At 44.3% G+C, this 27,042-nt stretch overlaps 1 protein-coding gene across 3 annotated transcripts in view; it reads right to left on the bottom strand.

Annotated features, from left to right (window-relative positions):
* The window catches only part of THSD4 (thrombospondin type 1 domain containing 4), a 571,466-nt gene that overhangs the window by 526,919 nt on the left and 17,505 nt on the right, over nt 1-27,042 (bottom strand). For all 3 annotated transcript variants that reach the window (XM_067752213.1, XM_067752199.1, XM_067752206.1), the window contains exons 2-3: nt 17,452-17,559; nt 5,342-5,411 (exon numbers count right to left, since the gene is read on the bottom strand). In XM_067752213.1, coding sequence (XP_067608314.1) covers nt 5,342-5,411; nt 17,452-17,480 — 99 coding nt within the window. In that variant the 5' untranslated portion in view covers nt 17,481-17,559. The remainder of the gene's footprint in view (nt 1-5,341; nt 5,412-17,451; nt 17,560-27,042) is intronic.

The following is a 27,042-nucleotide window of genomic DNA, read 5'->3' as shown; positions in this document are numbered from 1 at the left end:
TGCTCAGTGAATGTCTGTCAAGCAGACAGAACAGTTTCGTTAACTTAAAAGCTTTCTGCAATCTGCATATTTTCCCGTACTAATAACATATGGTTTTTATTAAAGTCTTGGTCAAGATTTTTTTGTTCTTGGTCTTACCTTATCAGCAAATGAAGCCACAGGGAGTTTCTTAAATGAAATCATTTGCCACGTGTCACTAAATAACTACCAAGAACAGAGGCTGAGCAATCCTTTCTGATGCCATCCATGTTGCAGAAGTGAGAGAAAGACTTCTGGATAGAAATATCTCAGACGGGCTACTTACACTCTGCACCCGAGTCCTCTTTTCCTGCACTATTATGGGACAGTTTTTACTGAGATGTATGCAGTCACCCAAGCAGCATTTAGAAATGCATAGTTTACTTGACAGCATTTACAAATTATGTCTTTTCCTCAGAATAACTTACACTGTAGAAATGCTTCCATATGCTAAAGTTGGACACGCTATAATAAATGAGAAAGAAAAAGAGATGTATTTTAGAGGGTAGTTTTCATACGCATACTAAACTACAGTTTGCACAAATCAGTAATGCTGTCCCTTAAGAATTTACCATAAATGGTTTTCTAATTCTTGCTGCTGCTCTCTACTACAGATTGAGAGTGGACCTTGCCACAAAACAGTCAGCAGGAATTCAATTATGATTTATCTAAGTAATGAAAACAATTGGATAGCAATTATAATTCTTAGGTTTTAATGAAAAAATATACTTTTTTTTCCCTCTCAAATCCTTTGTGTTCCTTAAGGTCCAGGAGGAGACAATTTCCAACTTCAAAACACATATACAGTAATTACAGTTAACCTCTCTCTACCTGACTTTAGAGCACTGCCTAGCAAATGGCGGGCCATGGGGCCAATCCAGTTTTTTGTAAATAAAGTTTCATTGGAACACAGCCATGTACATTTATTTACATGTTATCTATTGCTGCTTTTGTGCTACAAAAGCAGAGCTGACTAGTTGTGACAGAGACTTTGTAGCCCAGAAAGCCTAAAACAGTCACAACTGGTCATTTATGGAAAAACATTTCCAACCTCTGTTTTAATAAGTATCTCCTTATTTCTTACGTTGCAGAAATAAATGGATGCTACTACTGCCAGTACTGCTTGTGCTCCAGGATTTCGGGGATATAGCCAGGCAGGATAACAGTCACAGCTCCACAGAGCTCCAATAGAATGTCAAGAAGAAACTCACCACCCAAGAAAGCACTGAGTCTTTTCCTCTCTGGGGTGAATGACAATGACAATGATCCTGGCAGCTAAAATGTATATAATTATATTGAAGAACTGTCCTAAAATGCATGTTTTCCAAGTAAAGGAATCTATACATTATTTTGAAAAAATAATTTATTTAATTTAACTTTCTACTGCAAAGTTTTTAATATTTGGACAAGGAGGAACCATACACCAAGATGTGAAACTTTTTGCTCAATTTTTAGATTCAACATTCTAAAGTCATTCATAAATCATTTTTAAAAATTTCTCAGAACAAATACTTTCTTTAAGAAATATGGAGGCTTACCAAGCACATTATGGTGCAGCTTGGTAAAAAGAATAAACATCATTAAAAAAAAGAAAAAGAAAGAAATATGGAGGCAATAACTTTTTGTGAACCTTTTGTTCAGGCTACATTTATATCATTCAGGCTAACTTGAAAAATTAAGAGAAACAGCAAAGTAAATTGACCATTTATGAAACATTTTCAGGTATGATGGTCTATTTGAATAACAGCAAAAACTAAAAAGAACACTGGTAGATTGATTCAACTATTAGGATTAACAACCCTGATTAACCCTGAACACTAATAAATAATACAACATAATAATGAAAATAGACAGCTGTCTTAGTCTGATCCAGCTGCTATAACAAAAATACTACAGACTGTGTGGTTTATGGAAAACTTAAATTTATTTTTCATAATTTTGGAGTCTGGGATGTCCAAGATTAAGGGGTCTGTGGATTTGGTGTCTGAGGAGAACCTGTTTCCTGGTTCATTGACAGCAATGTTCTCCCTGTGTCCTCACATAGCAGAGGAGGTTAGAGATCCCTCTGGGACCTTTTTTATAAGGGCATTTATCCCCTCCTGACCTAATCACCTCCCAAAGGCTCCACCTCCAAATATCATCACACTGGGGATTAAGTTTCAACAAATGAATTTGCGGGGACACATTTGGTCTATAGCATTCCATCCCTGGGCCCCCATAATTCACACCCTTCTTGCAAGCAAAATACATTCATTCCATCCCCATAACCCAGAAAGTCTTAACGGGTTCCAGCATCATTATTAAACTCTAGGCCCAGAGTCTCATCTAAATGTCACCTAAATCAGATATAGGTGAGACTCAAGGTATGATTCTTCCTGAAGCAGATTGCTCTCCAGCTGTGAATATGTGACATCAAACATGTTATGTGCTTCCAAAATACAATGGTAAGACAGGCACAGGAGAGACACTCCCATTCCAAACGGGAGAACGAGGAAAGAAGAAAGTCCAAATCCCACCCGGGGAAATTCCATAAAGGCTTAAGAATAATCCTCTTTGGCTCGATGCTCTGCCTTCCAGGCCCACTGGGCCCATGGTCCTACCTGCACGGATTGGGGCCCCAAAGTTCCAGGCTGCCCTGCCCCCACTGTGGTTCTCCAAGGTTGGGGTCCTGGGACCTGGGCTCAAGCCTTGTCCTTTGAAATCTGGGTGGAGGCAGTCATGCCCCCAAGGCTCTGCTGGGCACAGCCCACACCCTTCCCCGGGCCACTGGAGCAGCTCCTGGCGCAGCTGAGGAGCTCAGAGTGAGTGTGGGGAGTGGAAACCGCCAAGCGAGGTGGTGCAGAGATGAGCCAGATCTGGAAGGCACTGCAGCCCCCTTTGCATTCTTCCACTGTCCTGGACAATAAATAGCTCCTGGCGTCGGTCAAGATAACTGACTAATTGCCTTATCAAACAGTCTCTCAACCACACCCGTAGTATCCTTCCCTGGACAGGCTTTCTCAATCTTTTCAGTACGGATCTGCTGAAGATTTTCCAAAATCTTTAAGTTCTGCGTTCTGCTTCCTTTCCAGTTAACAGTTCCATCTTTAAGTCATTTTTCTCTTCTCACTTTTTACTATGAGCAGTCAAGAGAAACCAGGTCACTCCTTCAACACTTTGCTTAGATTTCTTTGGCTAAATATCTAATTTCATCACTTGCAAGTTCTACCTGCCACAAAACACCAGAACAGGAACAAGCCAAGTTCTCTGCCACTTTATAACAAGCACAGCCTTTCCTCCAGTTTCCAATAACGTGTTCCTCATTTCCATCTGAGACCCCATCAGAATGGCCTTTAACCTCTATATTTCTACCAATATTTTATTCGGGATTGCTTAGGTATTCTCTGGGAAGATTGAGCTCCCCTCTTTTCTTTCTCAGCTCTCACCCGAATCGCCTTTAAAAGTCCATTCATGGCAACATAGGCTTTTTCTAACATGCACTTCAAAACTCCTCCAGCCTCTACCCATTACCCAATTCCAATGCCCCTTCCACGTTTTAGGTATTTGTTATAGCAGCACCACCACTTCTCAGTGCCGATTTTTGTCTTAGTCCGTTTGAGCTGCTATAACAGAATATCATAGACTGAGTGGCTTATACAGAACAGAAATTGATTTCTCACAGTTCTGAAGTCTAGATGTCCGAGGTCAGAGTGCCAGCACAGTGCCGACCTCTGGGGTGCAGACTTCTCCTTGCATCCTCGCATGGTGGGGCAGCAAGCTCTCCCATAACGCTAACAAGGGCACTAATCCCATTCATGAGGACCCCACTCCATCACCTAATCACCTCCCAAAGGTCCCACCTCCGAATACCATCATATAGGGGTTTAGGTTTCAACACACCAACCTGGGGGGCAGGGAGGACACAAACATTCAATCTATCATAGTTGTCCTCTCTGACTCTTGAAATCATGAATGGGGATGATGCAGTACAGTAAAAGGGGTGTAAATTGCCAAGTGACTCCAACAAAATGATGCTTAGATCTTGGCCAGGTTTTCCATTCATTCAGTCAGTCTTTCAGCAAGTATTTTATTGAGCACCTACAACAGGCCAGGCTGTATTCCAGGAGGTGGAAATTGGGGAGTGAACAAGACAGGTAAGATCCCACCTTCATGGAGCTGATACCCTAATGGGGGACACGACACAATACAAGTTCATGTCTGGCCCAGAAAGACAAAGTCAGAACATAATCCACAGACCTAAGATAAATCAGACTAATCAGACAAGAACATCAAGAACTTCTCCCAGGAAGGTGCATATCTAGGCAAACCTGTACACATACTCTTTTCTTGCCCCCCTTCTCTCCTGGACTTCACCTATGAAAAGCCCCTCTAGGAAAGGTTCCAACCAACTCATTCAGAGTTAGATACAAATGACTGACCTAACAGTCCTCTCAGAAGTATCTGCATTTCATTACCTGTAGACATAAGGAGTTCCTAGGTAGGAGAAAGGGATTTTAGGGACCCTCCCAAAGTCATATCATGCATCTGTTTCTCAGGAAATATTAATCACACAAGTGCTCTGTTGCAGGACAGCATTGGGCTTGTTTAGGCAGCAGTGAATAATTCCTTTACTATGAAACACACAGAGCCTGAAGGGAAGCATGCCTGCTACTGTCCGTTTGTCCCTCCAGATGCTCTGTCCACTCTTCTCCACCCAGCCCTGTTGCCCAGGAGGCTGGCCTTTGGGCACTGCATTAAGGGAGTTTTCTGTCTTCTGTCCTTTGGTTGGATTCAGGTTTAGGGAGTCACCAGCAGGAGATGGAGGGGAGGAGGTAAAAGAGGGCCGGGTCCTTATTTCCCTGCTCCCCCCCGCCTGGCTGCTGGCTGCTGTGTCCTTCTAACCGAAGATCATGGATGGCTCCCTCCGAGGGGCGCTCTTACATGGCTACAGCCTCAGCTTTAGCTGCAGCTCTGTCTCTAACCATCCCCACGCATGCCCCTGAGGTGCCCCTAGCGGGGGTAAAGGCTCCGCCGAAGCTCCTCCACCCCTAGGGGAGGTAGAGTCTGCTCGCTCATCTCTCCTTAACCGCCCCACTCTAATGGACACGGGCTACAAAGCCAGTACTGCTTTCAGATCAGAGACTGACTCTGGGCACCAGCTTCATTTTGAAGATCAAGAACTTCGGAAGGATAGGAAGACTGGTGAACATCCTACAAATGGTGCTTCCTCTGAGAATCAGCGGTGACTCAGCCCCCACATAGAACAAAGCTCAAGGCGGTGATGACTGGTCCAACCCCAGGCCCTCGGGCAGAGAAGGAAAGCCTCTGAACGGCCGTGGCTTACCTTTCTGTGTTCAGTGGAGGGCTGTGGGCAGACGAGCTGGAATCCAAGCAGCAGGAGGGAACCCAGGACACTGAGAAAGAAAAACAGCAACAGGCAGGGCTGTGAGTATGTTCCAGGCAGCAGTGTCCAGCAGAAGGCACATCTCCATCTCGTCACTGGAAGGGAGAGCACAGTGCAACCCAGGCCCTGGATGTGACCCAGTGAAGATGCAAAGGGCCCCGCAGGAGAGGAGACAGCTGCGAGCGGGGCTGTGGCATGAGGCAGACCTGGGATCAAACCCCATTTTACCGCTTACCGGCAAGGTTTCCAAGTCAGGACATTGAAACTCTTTGAGCCTCAGTCTCCTCCCTTGTAAGATGGGGATACCACAGAAGCTGGCTGGAGGTCTGGGGAGGCCTGTATCAGATAACACACCATGCCCTGGCACAGAGTAAGTGCTTGTGCATGCTTGGTCCTCGTGGAGGTGGTAAGGTCAGGCCAGAAGGGGGGCAGCTTCTCCCAGGTAAGTTCCTCTCCCTCATTCCAGGCTTTCCTCGGAACCATTCCTCTGCCCATCGTTAGGCTTTTAGTGTCAGATATGTTCTCCATGGGTGGGATTAGCTGTGTTAAGGCCCACTGTCACCAGCCCTGATTAAGGCTTGTCATCAAATAAAGAGAAGGTGTAGAAATAGGAACCAGCTGGCCCTGAGACAGCAGGGTATGCTGGGAGAGCGTGAAGCTTAGGATTCAAACACATCGAGGCCAGAATCCCAACTCCGCCATTCCCATCTGTCTCAACCACTGCGCCAGCAGGGAAGCCCTTGAATCCTTCTTTTAAGGGTTTAACTCTGAGGGCAGTTAGGTAACCCAGTGCTTCTCAACCTTTTTGAGGCCTCTAACATAACTGAGAGATGTGAAACATGCCCTTGTCCAAAGGAAAACTCACTGTGTAGAGGCGGGCATGAGGAATACCTGTCTGAATCTGGGGGGTAAGGCCTGTGGAGCTAGTAAAGCTCCCACCATCTCTGAGAACCCTAAATTCCACCCTAACCCTCACTGTGCCTGAAAATGAGACCGGTCCTAGCAGAACACACAGAATGGATGTGGCCGGACTGGTTAAAGACCGTGTGGTGGGACAAGAAGCAGGGGGAAGGGATATGTACCAAGGTGTTCCATGCATCCTTTATGTTGCTGTCTTAGAGTTGCACTGAAGTCCCAGAGCTAAGAACCAACGGGATGACATACACACACGTTCCAAAGAGAAGGGCTGCACCGTGTACTCAGGACCAGAAACAGAGGTGCCTCCCTCTGCCCCCACCCATCCTATCCCGCAGCCCCTCACCCTAAACCTTCAGGCTGAGCAAGGAGCGGGGTGTGGGCTGGTGAATGGGAGAAGTTTGCTAGGGATGCAGGAATGCTGAGCACAGCCCCTCCACTCCCCTTAGGGGAGGAAAAGTTGGAACTCTTCCCAGCCAAACAAGGAGGGCTACCATTCGAGAGCTTGATCTGGACCCCCTGGGTTTGGGGTATAAGGAGCGGTGCTTGATTTTCCCCTGAAACGTATTTAAAGGCCAAAACCTGGCTGGAGTGTCTAGGAGGGCGGAGCAGTGCGAGAGGGCTGGGGTGGGAGCAGCCTACATACCTGGAGCTTAAAGGGGCAAGGAAAGCTGGGGTTCTCCCATGGAAAGCAGGACTCCGGTCCTCTGGCAAGGACCTCATCAATGCAGATCGCTCACCAAAAGACAGGTGATGTGTGGGGCGTACCCATGGGGCCCGGGAGCTGGGGGAGGCGGGATAAAGAGGCAGCCAGTTCTCGCACAGCCTGAACCAGGGCATGAGCAACAGGAGATCCCAGTGAGGGGGAGGTTCTCCAAAGGACCAACCAAAGGGCCCTGAGAGGAGAATCCACAACATAACACCGGCCAAGCCAGGACAGCAACACCAGATGACAGCGGGCACCGATGCTATTGAGATCCTCTTTGCCCAGCTATCTGTCCCCTCCCCTGCTCTGTCCTGGAGGAACTAATGAGGACCAGAGGGAGCGGGGCACAGAGGGGAACTAGGAGTGTGAAGAAACAGCCAAGCCCTCTCTTCCCACTACAGGGGTCTGAGGCCAGACCAGGCCCAGGATGGGGGGAAGAAAGAAGCTTTAAATTGGATGAGAGACTGAAGATTTTATATCTGACTAGACCTTCTTTTAATGTAGCATATCTGTACATGAAATCCTTCCAAGTAAGGAATCTATTCAGAAAAATATAAAATTAGTGGTGAAAAGAATCAAAGAATGATTTAAAACTTGCTGAGGCTCTAGGCCAGTGCTGTCCAAGAGAACTTTCTACAACAGTGGAAATGTTCTCTCTCTGTACTGTCCAAAGCACAGGCACACGGATCTGTGCTGCTCGGCACACAGGGGGCTAAGGGTGCACGCCTGGATGGTGAAGTTACTGATGCCTTAGATTCACCCAAAAGGTACTCAAGGAAAACGAAAACTAAAGCTACTGAAGGAAAACTAAAACTTCTAGAAGGATGGGCACTCAACCATTAAAGCTACCCCCTCCCTCACATACACACATCTTTTGGGGCCTTTTGATACTTGAAAGAGAGACTGCTCATTAAGCCTGCAATGGACCACTGCCTAAGCTGTCTTCCAGGCACGGGGCAGGGGTATCAAAAGGAGTGGGTGTGAACACAGTGATGGGAAAAGAACAGTTATTTTTCTAGTTGTATCCTTACTGGATACAACCTTATGCTCCTTGGTTACATGACCTTGGGCAAAGCACCTCTGCACCTCAGTTTCTTCATCGGTAACATGGGAATAATAGAACCCACCCTGCCTACCTCAAACGAGTTCATGCGCAAGAAAGCACCTTATGAAGCCGTGCCTACAAATCTGAATCATTTGTAACACATTCTGGAACTGTTTACTCATTTAAAAAGAAAACCAGATTGGTGTGGTTTTGTTAAGAAAACAAACAGCAGCTCCAGAAATGCGTTACACCTCAGCCCCTCAAAGTTCTTGGCACACACCTAAGCCACATATGTGTAATGCAATCAGGAGCCGTTTTGCATAACCACTCATCCCAGGCTGCACTTCCATAACAGTCGGGGGACTTGGAGTGGGAGAGGGAGTGAAAGATGGGAGAAGGGAAAATTCTACGTTTCCTGTTGTCTTGGAGGGACTGCATTCCAGGGTTGCCTGGTCAACTCTACTCCCAGATATGGTTACAGCTCCTTCCCTCCCCACATTCAGGTGTCCGCCCAAAGGTGTCTCTCCTCCATAAGGCTTCCCTGATCCTACATAAAACAGGGCTTCCTCTCCCAGCCCAGCCTACTTCTCTTTCTCCATAGCACTTTCCATTTCACATAGGATGTCTTTATTCACTTAAATTTCTTCCTCTGCCCACTAGGATATAAGGTCCATGAGATCAGGGAGTCTGTTTTGTTACTCCTTTATCTCCCAGCACCTCGGAAAGTATCTGCTACATAGGAAGAGCATTGATTTAATGAATGAGGCTTCATCCTCTTATGACCTGTGAAATTTCAAGATAAGTGGAAAGAGAGTGGATTAATGGATTTCAAAATGTCCAAAGTAACTTTGGGAGCTTTGCAAAGCTCTTTTATGAGGGATTTATAAGAATCAGTGTGCTTTTGAGTCTCTACGTGACTTTCCAAAAATTCATCCCCATAGGATTTACACAAGGTCTGGCAGCAGAATGTTTGTTGGTGCTTTTGTTGCAAAAATGCTACGCAAGTTATGTTCAGATGTTCAGATGCTTCTTCTCTTCATCAAGCTGGGCCCCAGTGAGGCTAAAATGCATAGGGATACCCAATAAAATTCTTGCTGGAATAAAACCTTAGTTAGTAAATGGGCTCTGCTCTGAATGGAATAGAATAAATTCCCCCAGAGGGGAAATTATTCTTTGGGCTGCAATCACACCAGCCAGAGCAATATATAACCCCAGGGGCCAGATGAAACTCAGCCAAGGGCTGTAAGGTTCCCACCCCTACTCTGTAGACTCCGTTTTAGGACACCTCAGCCTGCTCGCACGTACCTGTCTAATTGCTAGTCCATAGCTGTGCCCACAGCTCTTTAAAACACTGACAATCTGGCCCAAACTCTTGCTCCTCCTGACCCAATTCGAAATTAATGTTTGGGGAATGGGAGAGCATGTGCGTGTCTGTGTGTGTGCGACTCGTGTGTTATTCCACTTTGATAGTTTGCTTTGGCAAACTGCTCCCAGCTTGCAACGTTTTGACAGATTGAAGGCTACCAGGGCCTTTGGCAAACAAATCACTCTCTCCCCTCCAAGCGGTGGCGGAAGCCACATTTCTAGCGAGACTTTCCGATTCACCTTGCAGGAGAAGCAGTCCAACATTTCACACCAATCAGAACAACAACAACAACAAAAGTTATGCCGTTTACCCAGCCCTGTTCTAGATTTGAAACACTCTAACATTTCATTTCCTGTAGAAAATAATGCCCGCTGAAATTTGGTACAAGATTGACATCACGGAACTGGGACTCTGCCCTTGTGTATTCGCCTGGGCCAACCCCTTCCCACCCCCCTCCCCCAATCATCCTTGACTCCAGTGAGGGTGGATCATGTCACAGCCTCTGTGTACCTCGGATTATCTCAACGAATTCAATGCCACTTGAGCATATGAAGTCACAAAACAAGCAAAAGACCAAAAAAAATAAAAATAAAAACCTTACTTTTTTCCTTTTCAGTTAATACAACCCAAGAGATATTCTGGGAGCAACCCGATCACGAATAAAATCATACTGACCTTCACAAAAGAGAGCCAAAATCTTAGCATCGAAGTGAAATCTCCACCTGCACTCTGCGGATCAAACATTTTTGCTAAGCGTGCATTTTACTGTGTTCAGCTCAACCCTCTGCCTTCCTCTGACAGCAGTTAAAGGGTAAAGGCAGCAAGAGAAGGAGATGGGTTACAAATGACATTAGCCAGAAGACTACGTGGTTACCACTGAGCTCAACGCTTACAAGTATTATTTCATTTAATTGTCAAAACCATCCTATCAGACACTTTGATTATACCCATTTTTCAGGTGAGGAATTTGAGGCACAGAAAGGCTAAGAGTCATTTATTGAAGGGCACACACACCTAATGAGTGGCAAAGCCTGATTTCAATGCCAAAAGTCAGATTCTTGGCCTGGACCCTTAACCACCGTGCTCTGGGGCCTCCTAGGACACAACACACCTTGAAACCAAGCATTTGCCATTTTATTACATCACTTTTCTTCCGCAGTCTGTATGAGGCTGTGGCTTCACACGTCTGTTTTACTTTCTGTCGTTGCTTGCAAAAAAATAATCAGAAAATAAGTGGATACAGTAAAACTTCATGCATCCACTCTCACTAGACAACAGTCTAAATTTTAAAATAATTGAAGCTTACCATTGAAATCCCAAACTTAAAAGAAAATTACATTCTGTTTCTTTGCCCTGCTTTCTCATAGAGTATGCCGTGCTTAAGCAACCTTGTTTGGACGGGTCAGGGTCACCAGAGTGAATATTAATCCATTTGTGCAGCATAAGGTGGCGGCCTTGGAGCACAGCAGCCTGAGAGCACCGTGGAAGCCTGAGGCTTTCTGAATCCAGTTGGCCCTTGGCCAGCTCCTCCCTACCGTCAGGCAGGCTTCGCTTACCTTCCCACAGATGAGCCCACGCCTCTTAACTCGGCTTCCTTCGGGTCCGCCTTGGCCTCGGGAACCGTTAGACAACCAAGCTGCAGCCACGCCAAGATCAAACCGGCTCAGGGAAAAGGCCTGCCTGGCTTTCGGGGAGTAAATGTTTCCATTTTAGAGCATGGACTTACGGACACCTATTCTAATTGCATATTGGTTTTTATTGCTTATTTCCAGGCTCTCAATTATCACAGCCATTTGTGTTTTCTGGACTGGGGTCTCTGGAAAAGTGAGGTGTTCTGTCATAGCACAGCTCTTTTTTTTTTTTTTTTAATTTTATTTATTTATTTTTTGCTGTGTTGGGTCTTCATTTCCGTGCGAGGGCTTTCTCTAGTTGCGGCGAGCGGGGGCCACTCTTCATCACAGTGTGCGGGCCTTTCATTATTGCGGCCTCTCTTGTTGTGGGGCACAGGCTCCAGACGCACAGGCTCAGTCGTTGTGGCACATGGGCTTAGTTGCTCCGCAGCATGTGGGATCTTCCCAGACCAAGGCTCGAACCCGTGTCCCCTGCATTGGCAGGCAGATTCTCAACCACTGCGCCATCAGGGAAGCCCCACAGCACAACTTTTTAAGACACAAGACCCTTTGGTAAATTCCCCTGCTCCATGGTAGGCTTCTTGAGGAAACAGTTCTGATACATCTTTGCAGCAAGCAGAATGACCAGCGCCGCCTTGGTCCAAACTCAGGGCTAATCAGTAGCAAGTGAATAAAAGAATGGAAGGAGAGAATGAAGTGAGGGGAGAAAGAAAAATGAGAGAGAGGAAATGCCAGTCACCAAGAAATACAAAGTGCTGCTGTGACCGACACTTTCATCAGGAAAGTGTTTTCTAAGTACATCCCAGAATTCTCTGTTGGAAAAACAGAACTTGGGGAAGGAAAAAGACAATGCTAAAAGGTGGGTTTCTACAAGTTGGAGACATTGATTCTGATCCCGGGGTGAGAGGGGTGTCAATGTTAACCTGAGTCATATAAATTCACTCGAGTATACAAGGAACAGGTAGTTGGCAGCTCAATGATCACACCTTGACTCCACTGAACCCTTTTTGGTACACAAGGTTCTAGCAAATCCCACAGTCAAGTTCTGAGTGATGAGGATGACAGCCAGGTGTAGGACTGTGCCAGGCACAAAGAAAAATCAATACTGTCTGAAAGCCTGCCATCATTTTATAGGGGTGGGTTTGCCAGGGCAGTCCTCCAAAAATCTATTTTATTTCCTGCTAGCCTGTATGCCTACCATTCAGATGGCTCCTACCGGGCTTCCCACAAAAGATTCCAGCAGGTTCTTCCTTGGTACACTTGTACTCTTCTGCATCTACCAGATGAGTTGTGTTTATATGGAGTTTAACCATGGTCCCAAAATTGACGATGCCAGGGCTTTGTAATTACATAAAATATTCAAATAGTACACAGGTCCATGAAGCAGAATGCAAAAAGAAAGAGTAGTTGGTAGTTGTTTCTGCACAAACGAAGCTGAATGCTTTGGAAAGACTCAATAAAGGCAAGTTGCCAAAAAAACCAAAAAAAAAACTGGCAAATTAGGTGTGGATGAGACAACTGTAAATGATTAGGGGCAAAAATAATAAAAATCCAGAATCATTCTATACTCAGATCGCTTTGCAAATGTCTTTAGATTCCCATTTCACTTTAAAGAAACCCAGATGGAAACCTCAGATAATGCTTACGGGTGTGGTTTGTGCAAGAAAGACAATCAGGGGTTCACGCTCAAAGAAAAGTCCTTGGCCCCCATATCAAAAACTTGGTGAGTGAACGTACATGTGTTTTAAGTTAAAAATAAACTGTTAAAGGTGTGTGTCTGTATCATTTGTATGATCTTCTGCTTTAACCTACTTTTATAGTTAACTGAAGATCCTAATCAGGAAAGAAGAATCTTCTCCATTTTTTCTCTCACACGAAGGATAATTATTAACTTATTCATTCAATATTCAACAAATATTTATTAAGCATCACCTGGATAGTGGTTTAGATGCGGGCTACATCAACTCAGCCCTGCCTTATTGACACCTGAAGTTCAATACTTAGGATACCAGCCTGGCCTCTTCTCTTCCCCCTCCTCCCCTCCCCTCCCCTCCCCCTCCTGCCCCTCCCACTCCTGCCCCTCCCACTCCCACTCCTGACCCTCCTCTTTCCTGTTTTCTTCCTGCCCATATTTCTCCTCCTCCTTCACCCCATTTCTTTTTTTTTTTTTTTGCGGTATGCGGGCCTCTCACTGCTGTGGCCTCTCCCACTGCAGAGCACAGGCTCCAGACGCACAGGCTCAGTGGCCATGGCTCACGGGCCCAGCCGCTCCGCAGCATGTGGGATCTTCCAGGACCGGGGCACAAACCCGTGTCCCCTGCATCGGCAGGCGGACTCTCAACCACTGAGCCACCAGGGAAGCCCCACCTCATTTCTTGATCACTGGCATAGGGACTCTAATTGATCCCATGATCCTTCCCAATTATCACATATTTCTCTACTCCGAGGGGAGTCTCAGTTTTCATTCCTCAGCTATCACTACTTTGGGCATTCTCTTTCTCACACTTACAAGTAAACTTTCTGAACCCCCTTCCTTCTTGTTGTTTGTATTCAGGATCTTTTTCAGTTCCCCAAGAACAGCCGCCTTTCTCTTTCTCATTTCCTCAATCCCTTCTGGTTGTATTTCTCAGCGAAGTAGCTGACAGGCATTACAGTAATATTACTGTGTGTATCAAGGAAAAGAAAAGCCTTACTTTTCAGAAGACTAAAACCAGACACTTGACCTAGGGCCATCAACCTGTAAAATGATCCAGAACTCTCCTTCGTAAGAGCCATAAAAATCACCATCTAACCCCATAATCCCTCTAATTACATCTGCATTTCTTCAAAAACTACTATTCAAAATAAGAATCCCCCCCCCACCCCCCGCAATCAACTTTAACCACTTGTTTGGCATTTTCAATAGTTTTGTTTTCCTCTGTGTTTTCATCTCAAAGATAACTTGTATCAACTATACAAAAGCACTCCATGAGGTAAAGAAAGAGCCCCTGACCAAGCAGACTGGCTCTAAAGAGACTTTGTTGGCTGGCTATGGTAGGTGGCCATCTTCACTTATTACACTGCTTCTAGGGAGAAAACTGAGTTTCCTTCCACTCAAGCACTGAAAAAACACACATAGATGTAACTGTGCATACCCAAAAAAAGGTGAATAATTTGGAGCAAGTCTTTAAGAAATATATACACTTCTGTATTACTTAGTGCCTTTTCCTCTCTAACTTGTAACAGGTGACAAACCTTAATCTAGCCTTGACCAATCCTTTGGTCCAAACGGATTTCGCCTGCCCTGAGTTTTGCACGGCATCCAAGTCTTGTCCAAGGTTCAATGGCAACTCGCTAACCAGCTCCATCTAGAGTTAAAATCTTAGTGTCTCTTCTGCTACTGGGTTTAACCGTGGTTCTTTTGATTACTACAGATTCTGAGCAGGGCAGAGACACTCTTCCTATGTTAATACTCAGGGCTTCTCCATCTCTTTCAATGACGGGGAGGCTGGCTTTCTGTTTCTCTGTGGCTTGGCAAGAACTGGGAAGGGATTTTTAAACGAAATCTCTGCATATCAGAACTGTGAATCCCCTTAAGTGCTTTTTCCTCTCAGGGATTTTCTTGGCAACTAACTCCCAATTTTTCTCTGGTGTTTTCTCTATAGGTAGAGAAATCCTCCAGCTTTTCCTATGAATCTTTATGTATTTGGTTGCCCCGATAAGTATTAAAAAGCCCTTAATATTTGTGTTTCTCTGTGTGCTTCTCATCTACCGATTTTATCAAAGACCTCTCACTCTTAAAGTAACCATAGCTCTTTACCCCAGAACATTTTGAAAGGCATTTAAACAAAAGATACTCTCGTTTTTGTTTGTTTGTTTGTTTTTGTCGGGTTAAAATATATTTACGTGGCCCTAGAAACAGAATGCAGAATGGTTTATGAGTACCTGGCTTATGAAGAAAGAGACCTGATGGAAATCTTCAGCTGAGCTCTCCCAAAGACTCTCCCGTCCTCATAACTCACATTTTCTTTCCCCAGTCCTTACAGCAGGACTGTTGGAGAAACGTCCTGCTGAGTAGCTCTGTTCAAACAATCCCTTCAGCAGGACCATCATCCTGGAGGCCTGTCAAGACTTCCAGAGTTCTGCCCGGAGGGTAGCAAGGCCACATCTAGCTTTCAACAACTCCCACCCTGCTAATTTCTAATCTGTGGGCAATTTCTCTGAAATAATGCACAGCTTGGAGGTGAGCCCACCAAGCCTCCCTTGAAGGGAGATGGCCTCCGTATCACAGATCATTACAGAGATTAACTGCAGGGGCATCAATTAAAATTCCAAGCATTAAGAAAAAAAAAAAACTTTGCAAAAGGGACTTCTCTCAAATGAAGCCCTACTTGTACAGCCTGGGTGGCCACAATTTTGAGGGTCTTCAGTACTTGTAGGGGCCTTTCTGATGGCAGCTAGATTTACACTTGCTTACCACATGGGGAAACTTAGGCTTTATCTGCTGCTCTTTTCAATCCAATTCAATATATGACTGTGACCTCCACTTCTGTGTCTCCCATTGGGTCTTGGTGTTCAAATATGCTGTGGTCCTAAAGTGACCCAGTGGTCCAACTGCATTTCTCATTCCCCTGTGGTTTTGCAGCAGTATGTTGCAGCCTCCACAAACTGGATACATATTTTATGTCTTGAAATATCTTTTAAATTATATTTTAAACTATGCTAATTTAGATTAGATACCAAAGACTAACCGTGAAGAGACTTGGGCTGCTCTGTTCACGGCTGGATTCTGCAGAAGCCTCAGGATGGAGCTTTTCCTGCCTTCTCTGACTCTTTTTGACACACTTGTTTATGTCATTGATGAAGAAGCTTATAGCTCTGCATGGGTCTTTGGACTGCAGGCCTGCACATGTCAATTCACGTAAAACTATACAGGCAGTTACAGACTAAGCTCACACACACACACCACACTCAGTGAAATGCCAGGCATGGGTCTAAGAGCATCTGCCTGGCAAATGCTCTAGCCCTGGTTGGGCCATCACATGTGGCACTGTCATAATAACATATTACAGACCGTTTTACTTTCCAGTGTAAGTTCTGAGCATTTGGGACTAACATATAGTTAAGGGGGGAATAAAAAACCACAAGATATCCTTAGCGACTCAACTTTGTTTTTTTTTTTTTTTTTTGAATGAAGAACTTGGGCTGATTATTATTTTTTTAACATCTTTATTGGGGTATAATTGCTTTACAATGGTGTGTTAGTTTCTGCTTTATAACAAAGTGAATCAGTTATACATATACATATGTCCCCATATCTCTTCCCTCTTGTGTCTCCCTCCCTCCCACCCTCCCTAAGCGACTCAACTTTGAAACAAAAAGTTCTTCCTTTCCCTTTCTAGATTCTGAATCAATTTCTTTAAAGAGTATCCTGAGATTGCAAAATGAGCTGCATTGAAGAACTGTTACCAATTGCCATTACTTACCTGCATGGATCAAGATTTTGTTAATACTATGCAGCTAAAACCAGTCGCAAAAATAAACTAGATGCTGAGACTGATGTACAAGCCATCATCCATAAATCGGATTTCAAATTTTGATGTTTATCCAAACAGACTCATTAATCTCATAATGTGTAAATATTACAAACTCAAACATCTAAAATAAATTTCTCTTAATAAAATGCTGCCGTTGGCTATTTGTATGTTGAGATTTTTACATAGGATTTTGACTGAAGAATTTTTAAAGGCGTCTACCATCTTAAGGAAAGTTTGAAAACAGCCTCGATTCTAGAGCACCAAGCCCTTTCCCTGACTCTGCCCTGAAGGAAGTGAGCACCAGGAGTTAAGCACTGGTTTTCTGATTTGCATACAGAGACGATACTACTTGTTCTACTTACTTTGCATGGTTGATATCTGTATCAAATAAAACATACAGGTGTGTCATAGATGTTTTGAACAGAAGGGACCAGAGAGGTCACCTTCTAAATACACTCGATCAATTAAGTCACAGTCTGTGGGGATACAGCCAGAGGACAATATTTTCTAAAGTTTTTCAGGTGATTCTATTGTACAACCATGATAAATACCCACCAATCCAGTGACATCTTTATTTAAAAAAAAAAAAAAATCTGAGTCCTAGATGTTTCCCAGCAAAAATAGCAGAGCACAACATCGAACCTAAGTCACTTGAATCTCAGTCCAAAATACCTCTCACCATAGCACACAGTTCCCCAGGCCTCAGCAGCCTTTGTGAATAACAAATTTACTACATATATGTACACAGCATATAAAAAATTATCTGTGAGATACAGGCCCTCAAGGCTAGTTATTATAAGAAATATATAGTAAAATTCAAATATCAAATTTCTTATTTCCCTGTTCTCTTTTTAAAAGGTTCTCCACTTACCTGAGAGACTCCAGGAAACAGGAAACCATGATGCTGGGTATCCCAGGAAAAGCAAGGGCTCCTCAGAGATGTTGCCAATTTTCTGCAGATGGGGGTGGCACTCAACTCCTACAGAAGAAAAACAATGCTATTTTTAGCCTCGTTTGCTTAGGAAGATTCTAGAGCCTAAGATTCTGCAGCTTAAGTTGGCCAATTAAACCGGAAGTGAGCAAATGGAAGACATTAGGACAAAAATACCATTGCCCAGTTATGCCCAATTATGGTTACCAGATTGCCCAAATGAAAGCAGATTATGTATGAACATGAGGTAACAAATTTACAGGACACTCAGCACAGTGACTGAACCATAGAAGATGTTTAATAAACTCCCATCAGTATGACTACCTCAGATTCTAAGCTAAGAGCAGAGTTGGCATTAGGCAAATGTGCGTTGGAAATCTTGCTTCATCCACATTGAAGGCTACTTGACCACAGGAAAGTCATTTCACCTCTGTGTCTTGGTTTCTCCAACTGTACAGTAGGGGTAAAAATACAGCCTAACCATAAAAAGAAATGATGTCTGGATACATGCTACAAGACAGACGAACCATGAAAACATTACACAAGTGAAAGAAGCCAGATGCAAAAGGCCACTTATTATATGATTCCATTTACAGGAAATGTCCAGAATAGGCAAATCTATAGAGACAAAAAATACATTAGTGGTTACCAAGGTCTGGAGGGTGGGGAGGGGCTAATTCGAGGGTCTGAGGTTTCCTCCTGGGGTAACAAAAATGTTCTAAAATTAGATTGTGATTTTAGATGATTGCACAATCCTGTGAATACACTAAAGAAAGTTTAATTGTACACATTAAATTGGAGAAGTGTATGGTATGTGAATTACATCTCAATAAACCTGTTCAAAAAATATGGCCTAAAGAACTGTGGCAGATTATGAAGATTAAACGAATGGACACATGTCATATGCTTAGCCCAGTGCCTGGAACAGAGGACGCGCAATTAAAAGTAGCTCTGCACAATTCCCTGGTGGTCCGTGGTTAGAGCTAGGCGCTTTCACTGCGGTGGCCCGGGTTCAATCCCTGGCTTGAACCCCAGAGTTTTCCAAAATCATTGGTTTCCAAATTCTTCTCAGGACTGCAAATTTCCTTCTCACTAGAAACGGGAGATGGGGGATAAATTACAAGGACTTACGAAAAGACGGTCAGGAGAATCAGAAAATTCCATTTGCAGGGGGAAATAAGATTTTTAAAGTTACCACCAGCCCTTTCTGGGGGTTCGTAAGAAAATCAAGCCTCTTGAATGTAATCGCCCCTAATTAGCCATCAGCAACTCATGAAATTACTCATGGTATTGAAGACCCTTAAATTCTTGGGTCTCAGCCAAAAGTTACACTGAGATCCACCAGGAAGAAGGCCAACAAGTGCAAATTGGAACAGTTAAAACTCCTCTGAATCCGAGGCACGGTCTTCTTGCTCTTGGCCGCGAAGTGGATATGCACAAAGACAGGATTTAACTTGGGAGTCAGATGAGATCTTTGCCAAGCTCCTGATAATGATCAACTAATCAGTAATTATTTACTCATGTGGGGTGCTCAGGTCCTCTCCAAGGTGCTATGGAATTCAAGAGATGAGGCAATGCAGAGTCTTGCTTTACAACCTAGCTTACATGGATAAGATTTAGGGACATGGAATTGTGTGGGAAAAGGTTGGTGTTATCCAGAACAACACAGGGTAAATAGTGTTATACAGAGACCCTGAGCATACATCAAGCTAATTCAAGAGAAGGAGAATCACTAGAGAGGGCTGGTCAGGTATCAGCAAGGAAGATGGCACTGAAAATCAGCCCTTAGCCTATGTGGGTTACAAAAGAACAATCCAAAGTGTTTGGTAAGAGTGTACACATTGTAATCTGGAAGACCTGGATCTAAGACCAGTACCTCCATTTATTAAGCAGGTGACCTTAGGCAATTAACCCTTTTGGCTTTCAATTTCCTCATCTGTAAAATGGGGATACTGTCTATAACTACCTCATAGGGTTGTTGTGCATATCAGATACTTATTGAGACTACAGGACCTAGGTGCTAGATACACACACATAAACACACACACACACACACACACACACACACACACACACCAGGCATGGTCCCTGCCTTCAAGGAAATTACAATCTACAATCTAGATGCTAGAGGGCTACACATGTTAAAGAAACTGAAACATAAATAAGTATAAAAATAAATTGTGATAAGACCCAGGGAAGCCAAGAAGAAAGTGCAAGGTGCCTCAGAAAGTATACTGGGCAGTAGTCAGAGAAGGTCTCTCTGAGGAAGACCTTTATGCTGGGCCTTGAGGGGTGAGCGGGAGTCAGGCAGGTGAAGAGGGAGGGGGGCATCCCAGGGAGAGGGAATCGCACATGTAAAGGCACGTGAGGAACTGGGAGGAAGAAGGAAGGAAGTAGCGTGGTGGGAACTGTAGCAATCAAAGGAAACCCCAGGAAGAGCTGACCCCCTACTGAGAAGTGAAATCCCCAGAATGTGGAAAATGAATGGGTGAGGGGGGCAAGGGAAAGATGTCTCAAAGGGGACTCCCCCCACCCCCTCCAGATTTCTGGTGGACTGAGGTAGCAAAAGGAGGTGCTAACTGAGCTTTTTTAGTTTTGTCAGGAAAGGAAGGGCAACGTTGAGGGAAGACGGTGTGCTATAAAGCAGTGGTTTCCAAATCTGACAAGAAGTCAACCAGAAAAACATGTTAAATTATCAGAACAGTTTGAAAATAGATTTACAACCGCTGCTGATAACCATGAACCTGGTTCTGTGTATTTCGCCTTCAGATATTTGCTGATGATAGAGCGAAGCCATCACAATTAGCATGTCACTTTAAAATATGGTTCCTTTCATCTTTATGTCACCCTTTTACAATTTATATTTTGAGTGTATGTTTTATGTGGTCACATCATACATTGATAGGTTAAAAAAATAACCAAACATAGATTAGCGTTGTATGCGCAAACATTCTTTACTGATGGGGTGTGCAATCAAAAAAAATCTGTGGAGGCCGTTACTCTTGAATGTTTTTTTGACCAACTTCTTGTCAGATTAGACTGGTCACTTTTATCTTATGAAATCGTTGATGAGCGTGTCCTAGAAGAGCTGGTAGCAGCTCTGCTATTTCCTGATATTCACTTGGGTCTCTATGATTGTAAGAGGGAAGAACAAATCTGACTCCATGTTGGATCTGTTTCTTTAACTTTTGTATTCTATTGCTTTTTCTACAAATTAATCACTCAAGGGATGTTGCCTAGAGCTTAAAGTATACATAATGGCCCATTCTCCAGGAACTCTGTCTCCCACGCCTGAGTGTTAAGTTAAAATACCTTTGTTTAGCTCACAGGAAACTTCCTGATCAGGCCTACCTGTGAATGGCTGCAGGAAGAAAGAAATTAACACAACCCCTCTGGAGTCTGGCTGGAACCAGGAAATATTGCTAACAACTTATCACCTTTACCTCCTCACCTCCCTTTCTTTGTTCTATAAAAGGAACTAGCGTCCAAACCTGGGTAAGATGGTTCTTTGGGACACGAGTCCACCATCTTCTCGTCTGCTGGCTTTCTGAATAAAGTCGCTGTTCCTTGCCCCAACAGCTCGTCTCTCGATTGATTGGCCTGTCCTGCAGTGAACAGTACGAGCTTGGACGTGCTAACATGATTACTATGTGCTAAATCAGCTCTGCTTTTCAAACTGTGGGTCACAACTCATTAGTCTGTCATGAAATCAACTGCGTGAGTCATGACCTGCACTTTTTTTAATGAAATAGAAAAGAACGAAAAAGAAAATACCAGCATTTATCACACACAGTAAGGCTAAGTGAGTATGTCTCACTGTGGCTACCGGTCAGAAAAGTTTAAAAGCCCTGGCTCTGGAGGATCAGAAGGCACTGCAGGATTCTCACTGTGAGGAAGGAGTAAAACTGTGAAGATGTGGCGAAGACACGTTATCCAAGCCCTGGCAAGCGCCAGGAGAATTTTGACGAGATGGGGAAGAAAGAGCCCTTGTAGGTTCTGGAGCAGGGAGGGACCCGATGAAAGTGAGGTTTCCCGAAAATCCATTTGGCAACAGCGCCGGGGATTGAGTAAACATGCTATCTGTGGAGCGAGTCACCTTTGGGGGTTTGCTCCTGTTGATTTATAACCTTTCTTGACAGTGAACAAAAAAATCGAACGATCTAGTTTCTGTTAAAACATATGTTCCCTGGCCGATGGAGGCCCCGCCGGCTCTCCTTTCCACAAAGACCCTGCAGGAAGGCTGGACAAGTCACCTGATTTGGTTCAGGCCAAAGTCACAGTCCCCACACACCTGGGGAACAGGAAGGATGTGACAGGAGGCACGAAGGCTTGGGATGGAGGGGACGGAAAGGGGGGCCACAACAGATGTAACCCAGGGCAGGAGCTGGCTTCCCTGACCCCAGAAGGGGCCACTGTGCCCTGGACATTGGCTCTGTTGTGCTGCCCCTTTCCCACAGGCCACCTCTGAGTATCCTTCCTGCCCCTTCTCCTCTTGGCCTGACCAGAACCCCTGGAAGGTGCCCCCTGATTTCAGTGCACCCTAAAGAGAACGGTCTGATCAGCCTCTCAGGTCTGGGTTCAGAAAGACCACCTCACAGCCACATCCCAATCGCAGACCCCAGATCCCCCTCCTGCCCTCCTCGCCGTCACGCACAGGCTTCTCCCCCAGAAATATCGTCTCTCAGAACCCCAGCCCACTGTGTGCAGAGCCCCCACCTGATTGGTCCAGTTGTCTGTGGACCGAAGTACCAGGATGTCGGCCCCCAACATCAGTACGTCCAACCTACCTTTGTCTTCCATTAACAGGAAAGTGGAAGAAAAGTCAAGAAAGTCAGGAATCAACTTTTACTACACTACACACCTGATATACGATATAAGCATGTTATTTAATTCTCATAGCAAAACTTAGGCCACACGATTGGTGGAGGGTAGGGCTTGGACTTGAATACAGACCACCAACCACAGGGCTTCCCCTCTTTTCACTTTATTAGACTCACTACCTCCCACCTGGTAGAGAATCATAGCTAGACACTCAACAGATGAATGAATGGATGGATGGATGCTACCCCAAGGGGACTGGGTGTACCTCACCTCTTTGCTGGGAGATAAAACATTTCAGGACATGACTTGACTGTGCCATGAACATCACCTACAGCAAAGTGAGCCGAGATGAGCAATTTAATAACCTATTATTTCAGATAAGAATAATAATAATGTAGCTGGGGACTCGAGCAAACATCTACTGAGTGTTTACCATGTGTCAGATGGTTTTCTAAGTGCTTTAAATTAACTCATTTTATCCTCACAACAACCCCATGAAGGAGATACCATTGAGAAATGGAGGTACAGAGAAGTTAAATAACGTTTCCAAAGTCACCCAGCTAGTAGGTGGGAAAGTCACAATGCAAACCCAGGCGGCCTGAGCCCAGAGTTTATGCACTTAACCATCATTTGATACTGCCTGCTACCCACATACGAACAGGGCTGGCTTAAAGGATCAAAACAGAGCCTGTGTCTGCTGCTGGTCTACATCCTTTCCCAGGTGCCATCTCGAGTACTAGTTTAGAGATAAAGGAACACTCTAGGTCTCAATGGATACGTTGAATGGGTTCCTCAAGTCGCAACACATCAGAGTGGTCCCATGTCTCCTGCAGGGCTGGGACCAGTGATCCTGAAGTCCTCGAACATTTGTATGTGGGGCAATCAGGTTACCAGCTAATGAGCTTTCAATACCTATTGAGTTAGGAAGCTTCGCGCCAGATACTACATATGACAAGGGGGGTGGGAATCCCTGCCCTTGAGAAGCTTACGCTCTTACTGAGGCAGACAAATAAATACAAAAATACATAAATGAAGATTTCTTTCACAACGATACATTACCCTAGACTGAGTGCCCAATGGCTGGTACAGGCAAAAGGAATGCCAACGGTCCAAGGAAGTAAATAGCACAGTGGACTTTTGTTATTAGCACTTACGTTATTCTTTTGAGAAAGAAATATCCTTTCTCAAAAGAGTCACCATTAACAATACGGTGGGTAAGTTTGCCAGACGACAATGGGAGGTACAGGACAGGGTCTAGAAGCTTAAAAGAGAAGGGATTATCATCTCTTTTAACAGATACCAGGCACGCTCGCTCTTATGTTCTGTCTACGCTTGCCCCTCACGGGTTGGGGAGCTTCTCAAGGCCAGGGATAAGTTTATTCATCTTGTCATCTTTACTCATCTTTGCCTGGTACAGAGTGGCCCTGCAATAAAAGTTTGATGAATGATTGGAGGATGAACAGCACGTGTCTCCAATAGACTTTTACTTCTTAGGAAGCGGGCCCATGTCTGATTTCTCTCTAGGTTCTATTGCTGGTGTTCAGTGAATGGCTACAGACTGCCCTGGAGAAAGAATGAAGGCACTGGCCCATGGCAGATGTGTGCTGCCTCCACGGAGGGTCTGACCCTCCCCAGCCCTCTGCTGGCCATCATCACTCGCCACAGCCCTTTCAGGAAATCCTGCCTCAGGCAGCAGGGTATTCAGGAAAGCTGACCTTGGAGCCCCAGCACCGCCCCCCTCACCTTTCCAGTCTCCCCCTCCTGACCTGAGGCCAGAGGTGTGTTCTCCTGACACTCCCTCTGCTCTCAGTATTTGGTCTTTTCTTCTACCCCTTGCAAAGCCCATCCTTTTTTCCCATCACATTCAAACCCAGCCATAGAACTCATTTCTTTCCACTGAACCTCCATTCTGCAAACTGGCTGGCTTGCCCAGAGCATCCTGAAAACCCAGAGAATCTGAATTAGGTAAAAATGTTAAGAAGATCTTAAAACTTCCCAGATACTATTAAGCAAATACATTACAGTGGGTTTTGCTAACTCATTAAAGGAAACACCTTACTTCTCCTTTCTTCCCTGGAGAAACTAGGTAATCAGCACAGATTAGTCAAGGATTTCAATGCAAACTACATCATTTTCATGGTCATCAACATTGATGTGGTGTATATTTGTTCTCAGTCCTAAAAAACGCTTCCCAGGTAACTAAGGAAAACAGTCAAGGGTAGAAATATTAGGCAGGCAAGATATTTTCAATAAATGAGCCATTTGTTCCTGCTTCTGTAGAGAGTTGCTTTTTCAATTTCGGATGACATGATACTGCAGATGGAAGGAAGAAATGCATTTGGAGTAAGAGCGCTGTCTCTTCTCCAAATATTCCTTAGTCACTTGATTTACAGCACTTGATAAACCTGGTTAAATTTCTTTACTTCTGTGTAAGTCTCATATGCAGAACTCCAACCTAGCAACTGCCACAGTGTATCATCATGGTTTGTGCTTTCCTTTCCTCCCCAAAACAGGACACTGCAGAAGAGTAAAAACTTCTCAAAGACTTATTTTTTATATTCCTGGTGCCTAGAACAGCAGCTGGGGGCCCAACAGGTGTTCTGTGATGACAGAGACCTTAACATTCAATCTCACTCGGAGGACATTCTCTTCAAGCATGACCATACTACATTTCCAACGTCCTGATGCCCAGCCCACAATCTGAATAGAGACTTTCCTGTTTTGTAGCGACTGCTAATTGTTTCTGAAATTAACACCATCAGTGACCTTCTCTGCCCTACTTGGACACACGAATAAACAGCTGTGATGTGATGCAGGCCACCCTACCTAGGAATCAAAGATACCTAGAGACAGACTCCAGCCTTCTTCCCCACTCAGACTCAACCTCTCCCCAGCATCCTCAGAGTGATTTGTAATCCCTGGATTGTACTCATCAAAGGAAACACGATCAGACTTCCACAGCCCGAGCTCTGCACAGGGGACACAGATTTTCTGATGTGCTACCCAGGCCTTCTCCAAGGTGATGATGAACTTTGGTCAAAGGCAGGTGGCCGTAAGACTAATGGCAGCTTTGGCTCAGGCTGAGCTCCCCTCCTGGTCCACCTTCCCCTCCTTATGATATAAGGTCCTGCCATCTGCAAATGGCCTCTTGGCACTCTGGCAAACACCTGTGTACATCTGTGTATGCACCACACACACGTACACACACACACATGTCGGGGAAGTGGGTACGCCACGTGCACTAACACTAAAAGACAAACTCACAGACAGCAAGCATTAAATTCATCCACAAGATAGATCTAGGTGAGACTTCAAGGCTGGGTGGAACATAGCTAACAGCATAGTCTTTTAGAAAAAAACTGTCTATACAATGGCACATGTTTATTGAGGAAAAATTGAAAACTACAGGAAAACGTAAAGAGGAGAGCTATAATTACCCATAGCCTCACATTCCAGGTTAACCACTCTGAATGCTTTTGGTGTTCTTCCTTCTGGTCTTTTTTCTATGCTTAATGCTTAGCTATATTATCTGTCTATTCTACATATACAAAATCACAGTTTTGCATTCTATTTTTGACTTTAAATCATAAACATCTCATTTAATCACTGTATAATAGTTCACCCCATGGAAGCTGGATAACATATCTAAGTAGTTCCCTTATTGTTGGAATTTGTGATGAGTATCTTTATAGGAAATTCTTTATCTGTTTCTCTGCTTAGATCCTTACGGTAGATTCCTAAAACCAGAATCACTAAGCCAAAAGGTATCATTATTTAAGGTCCTTCTTACATATGGGCTGTTTTCAAAAAGAGCATACCCACCTAAAATCCCACTGCAGCAGATGAAATAAACATACTTGCCAATAAGGTTAGCATTATAATCTTTTTAAATTTGATCCATAATTAGTTAGGGTGGGCTAAGAGCTGCAACAAACCATCCTAGAGTTTCAAAGCCTTAACACAACAAAAAGTTTTTGCTCAATTCATTGTCTGATGTGGCTTGGAAGGGGCGCACTGCTCCACACAGGCACGCAGGCATCCAGGGACCCAGTCTCTTTTCATCTGGGTCGGCTCAGATGAAATGGTGGACAATGGCTCCACCATTGTCTAGAGCCTCGGAATCCTCAGCTGTTTTTTTTTTTCTACTTTCCAGCCCGTGAACAAACAAGGGAAAAGAGAAAGCATGGGGGATTGAGCTAACAGCTTTGAGAAGCCGTTAACAAATCACTGCCACTCATATTCTATTAGTCATATGGCCATACCTAACTGCAAGAGCGCGTGGAAAATGTGGTCTGTCCATACTCGCAGGAAACCTTTGAGTAATAACTTTGCTTCGTACAGGGTGGGCATTCAGTGTGTTAGTCACAATAGGCCAAAAAAAAAAAAAAAAGGTAAGTCATTTTAACTGTATTGCTTCAATTACTAGTAAAGTTGGAATCGTTTTTCATTTTTATTAGTCATGTGTACTATCTCTTCTGTGCATTTCTTATCTCTTTTGCCAGTTTTTCAGTACAGTTCATGATGTTTTCTGTTGATTTTTAAGAAGCTGTTTCTATATTAAGGACACTGACCCTTATTTTGTCAAGTTCTTTCAGTTTGATTTTTGTCTTTTAATTTTGCTTGTAACTTTTATGCAAATAAGTTTTTATTTTGTCTTTAAATCTATCATTTCCTTTGTGACTTGTCTGATTGACATCTCATCACAGAATC

The sequence above is a fragment of the Pseudorca crassidens genome, chromosome 1 (genome assembly GCF_039906515.1).
Source record: "Pseudorca crassidens isolate mPseCra1 chromosome 1, mPseCra1.hap1, whole genome shotgun sequence".
Classification (NCBI taxonomy): Eukaryota; Metazoa; Chordata; class Mammalia; order Artiodactyla; family Delphinidae; genus Pseudorca; species Pseudorca crassidens.
The sequence above is the reverse complement of the archived record's forward strand: the minus strand, read 5'-3'. Positions and strand labels throughout refer to the sequence as shown.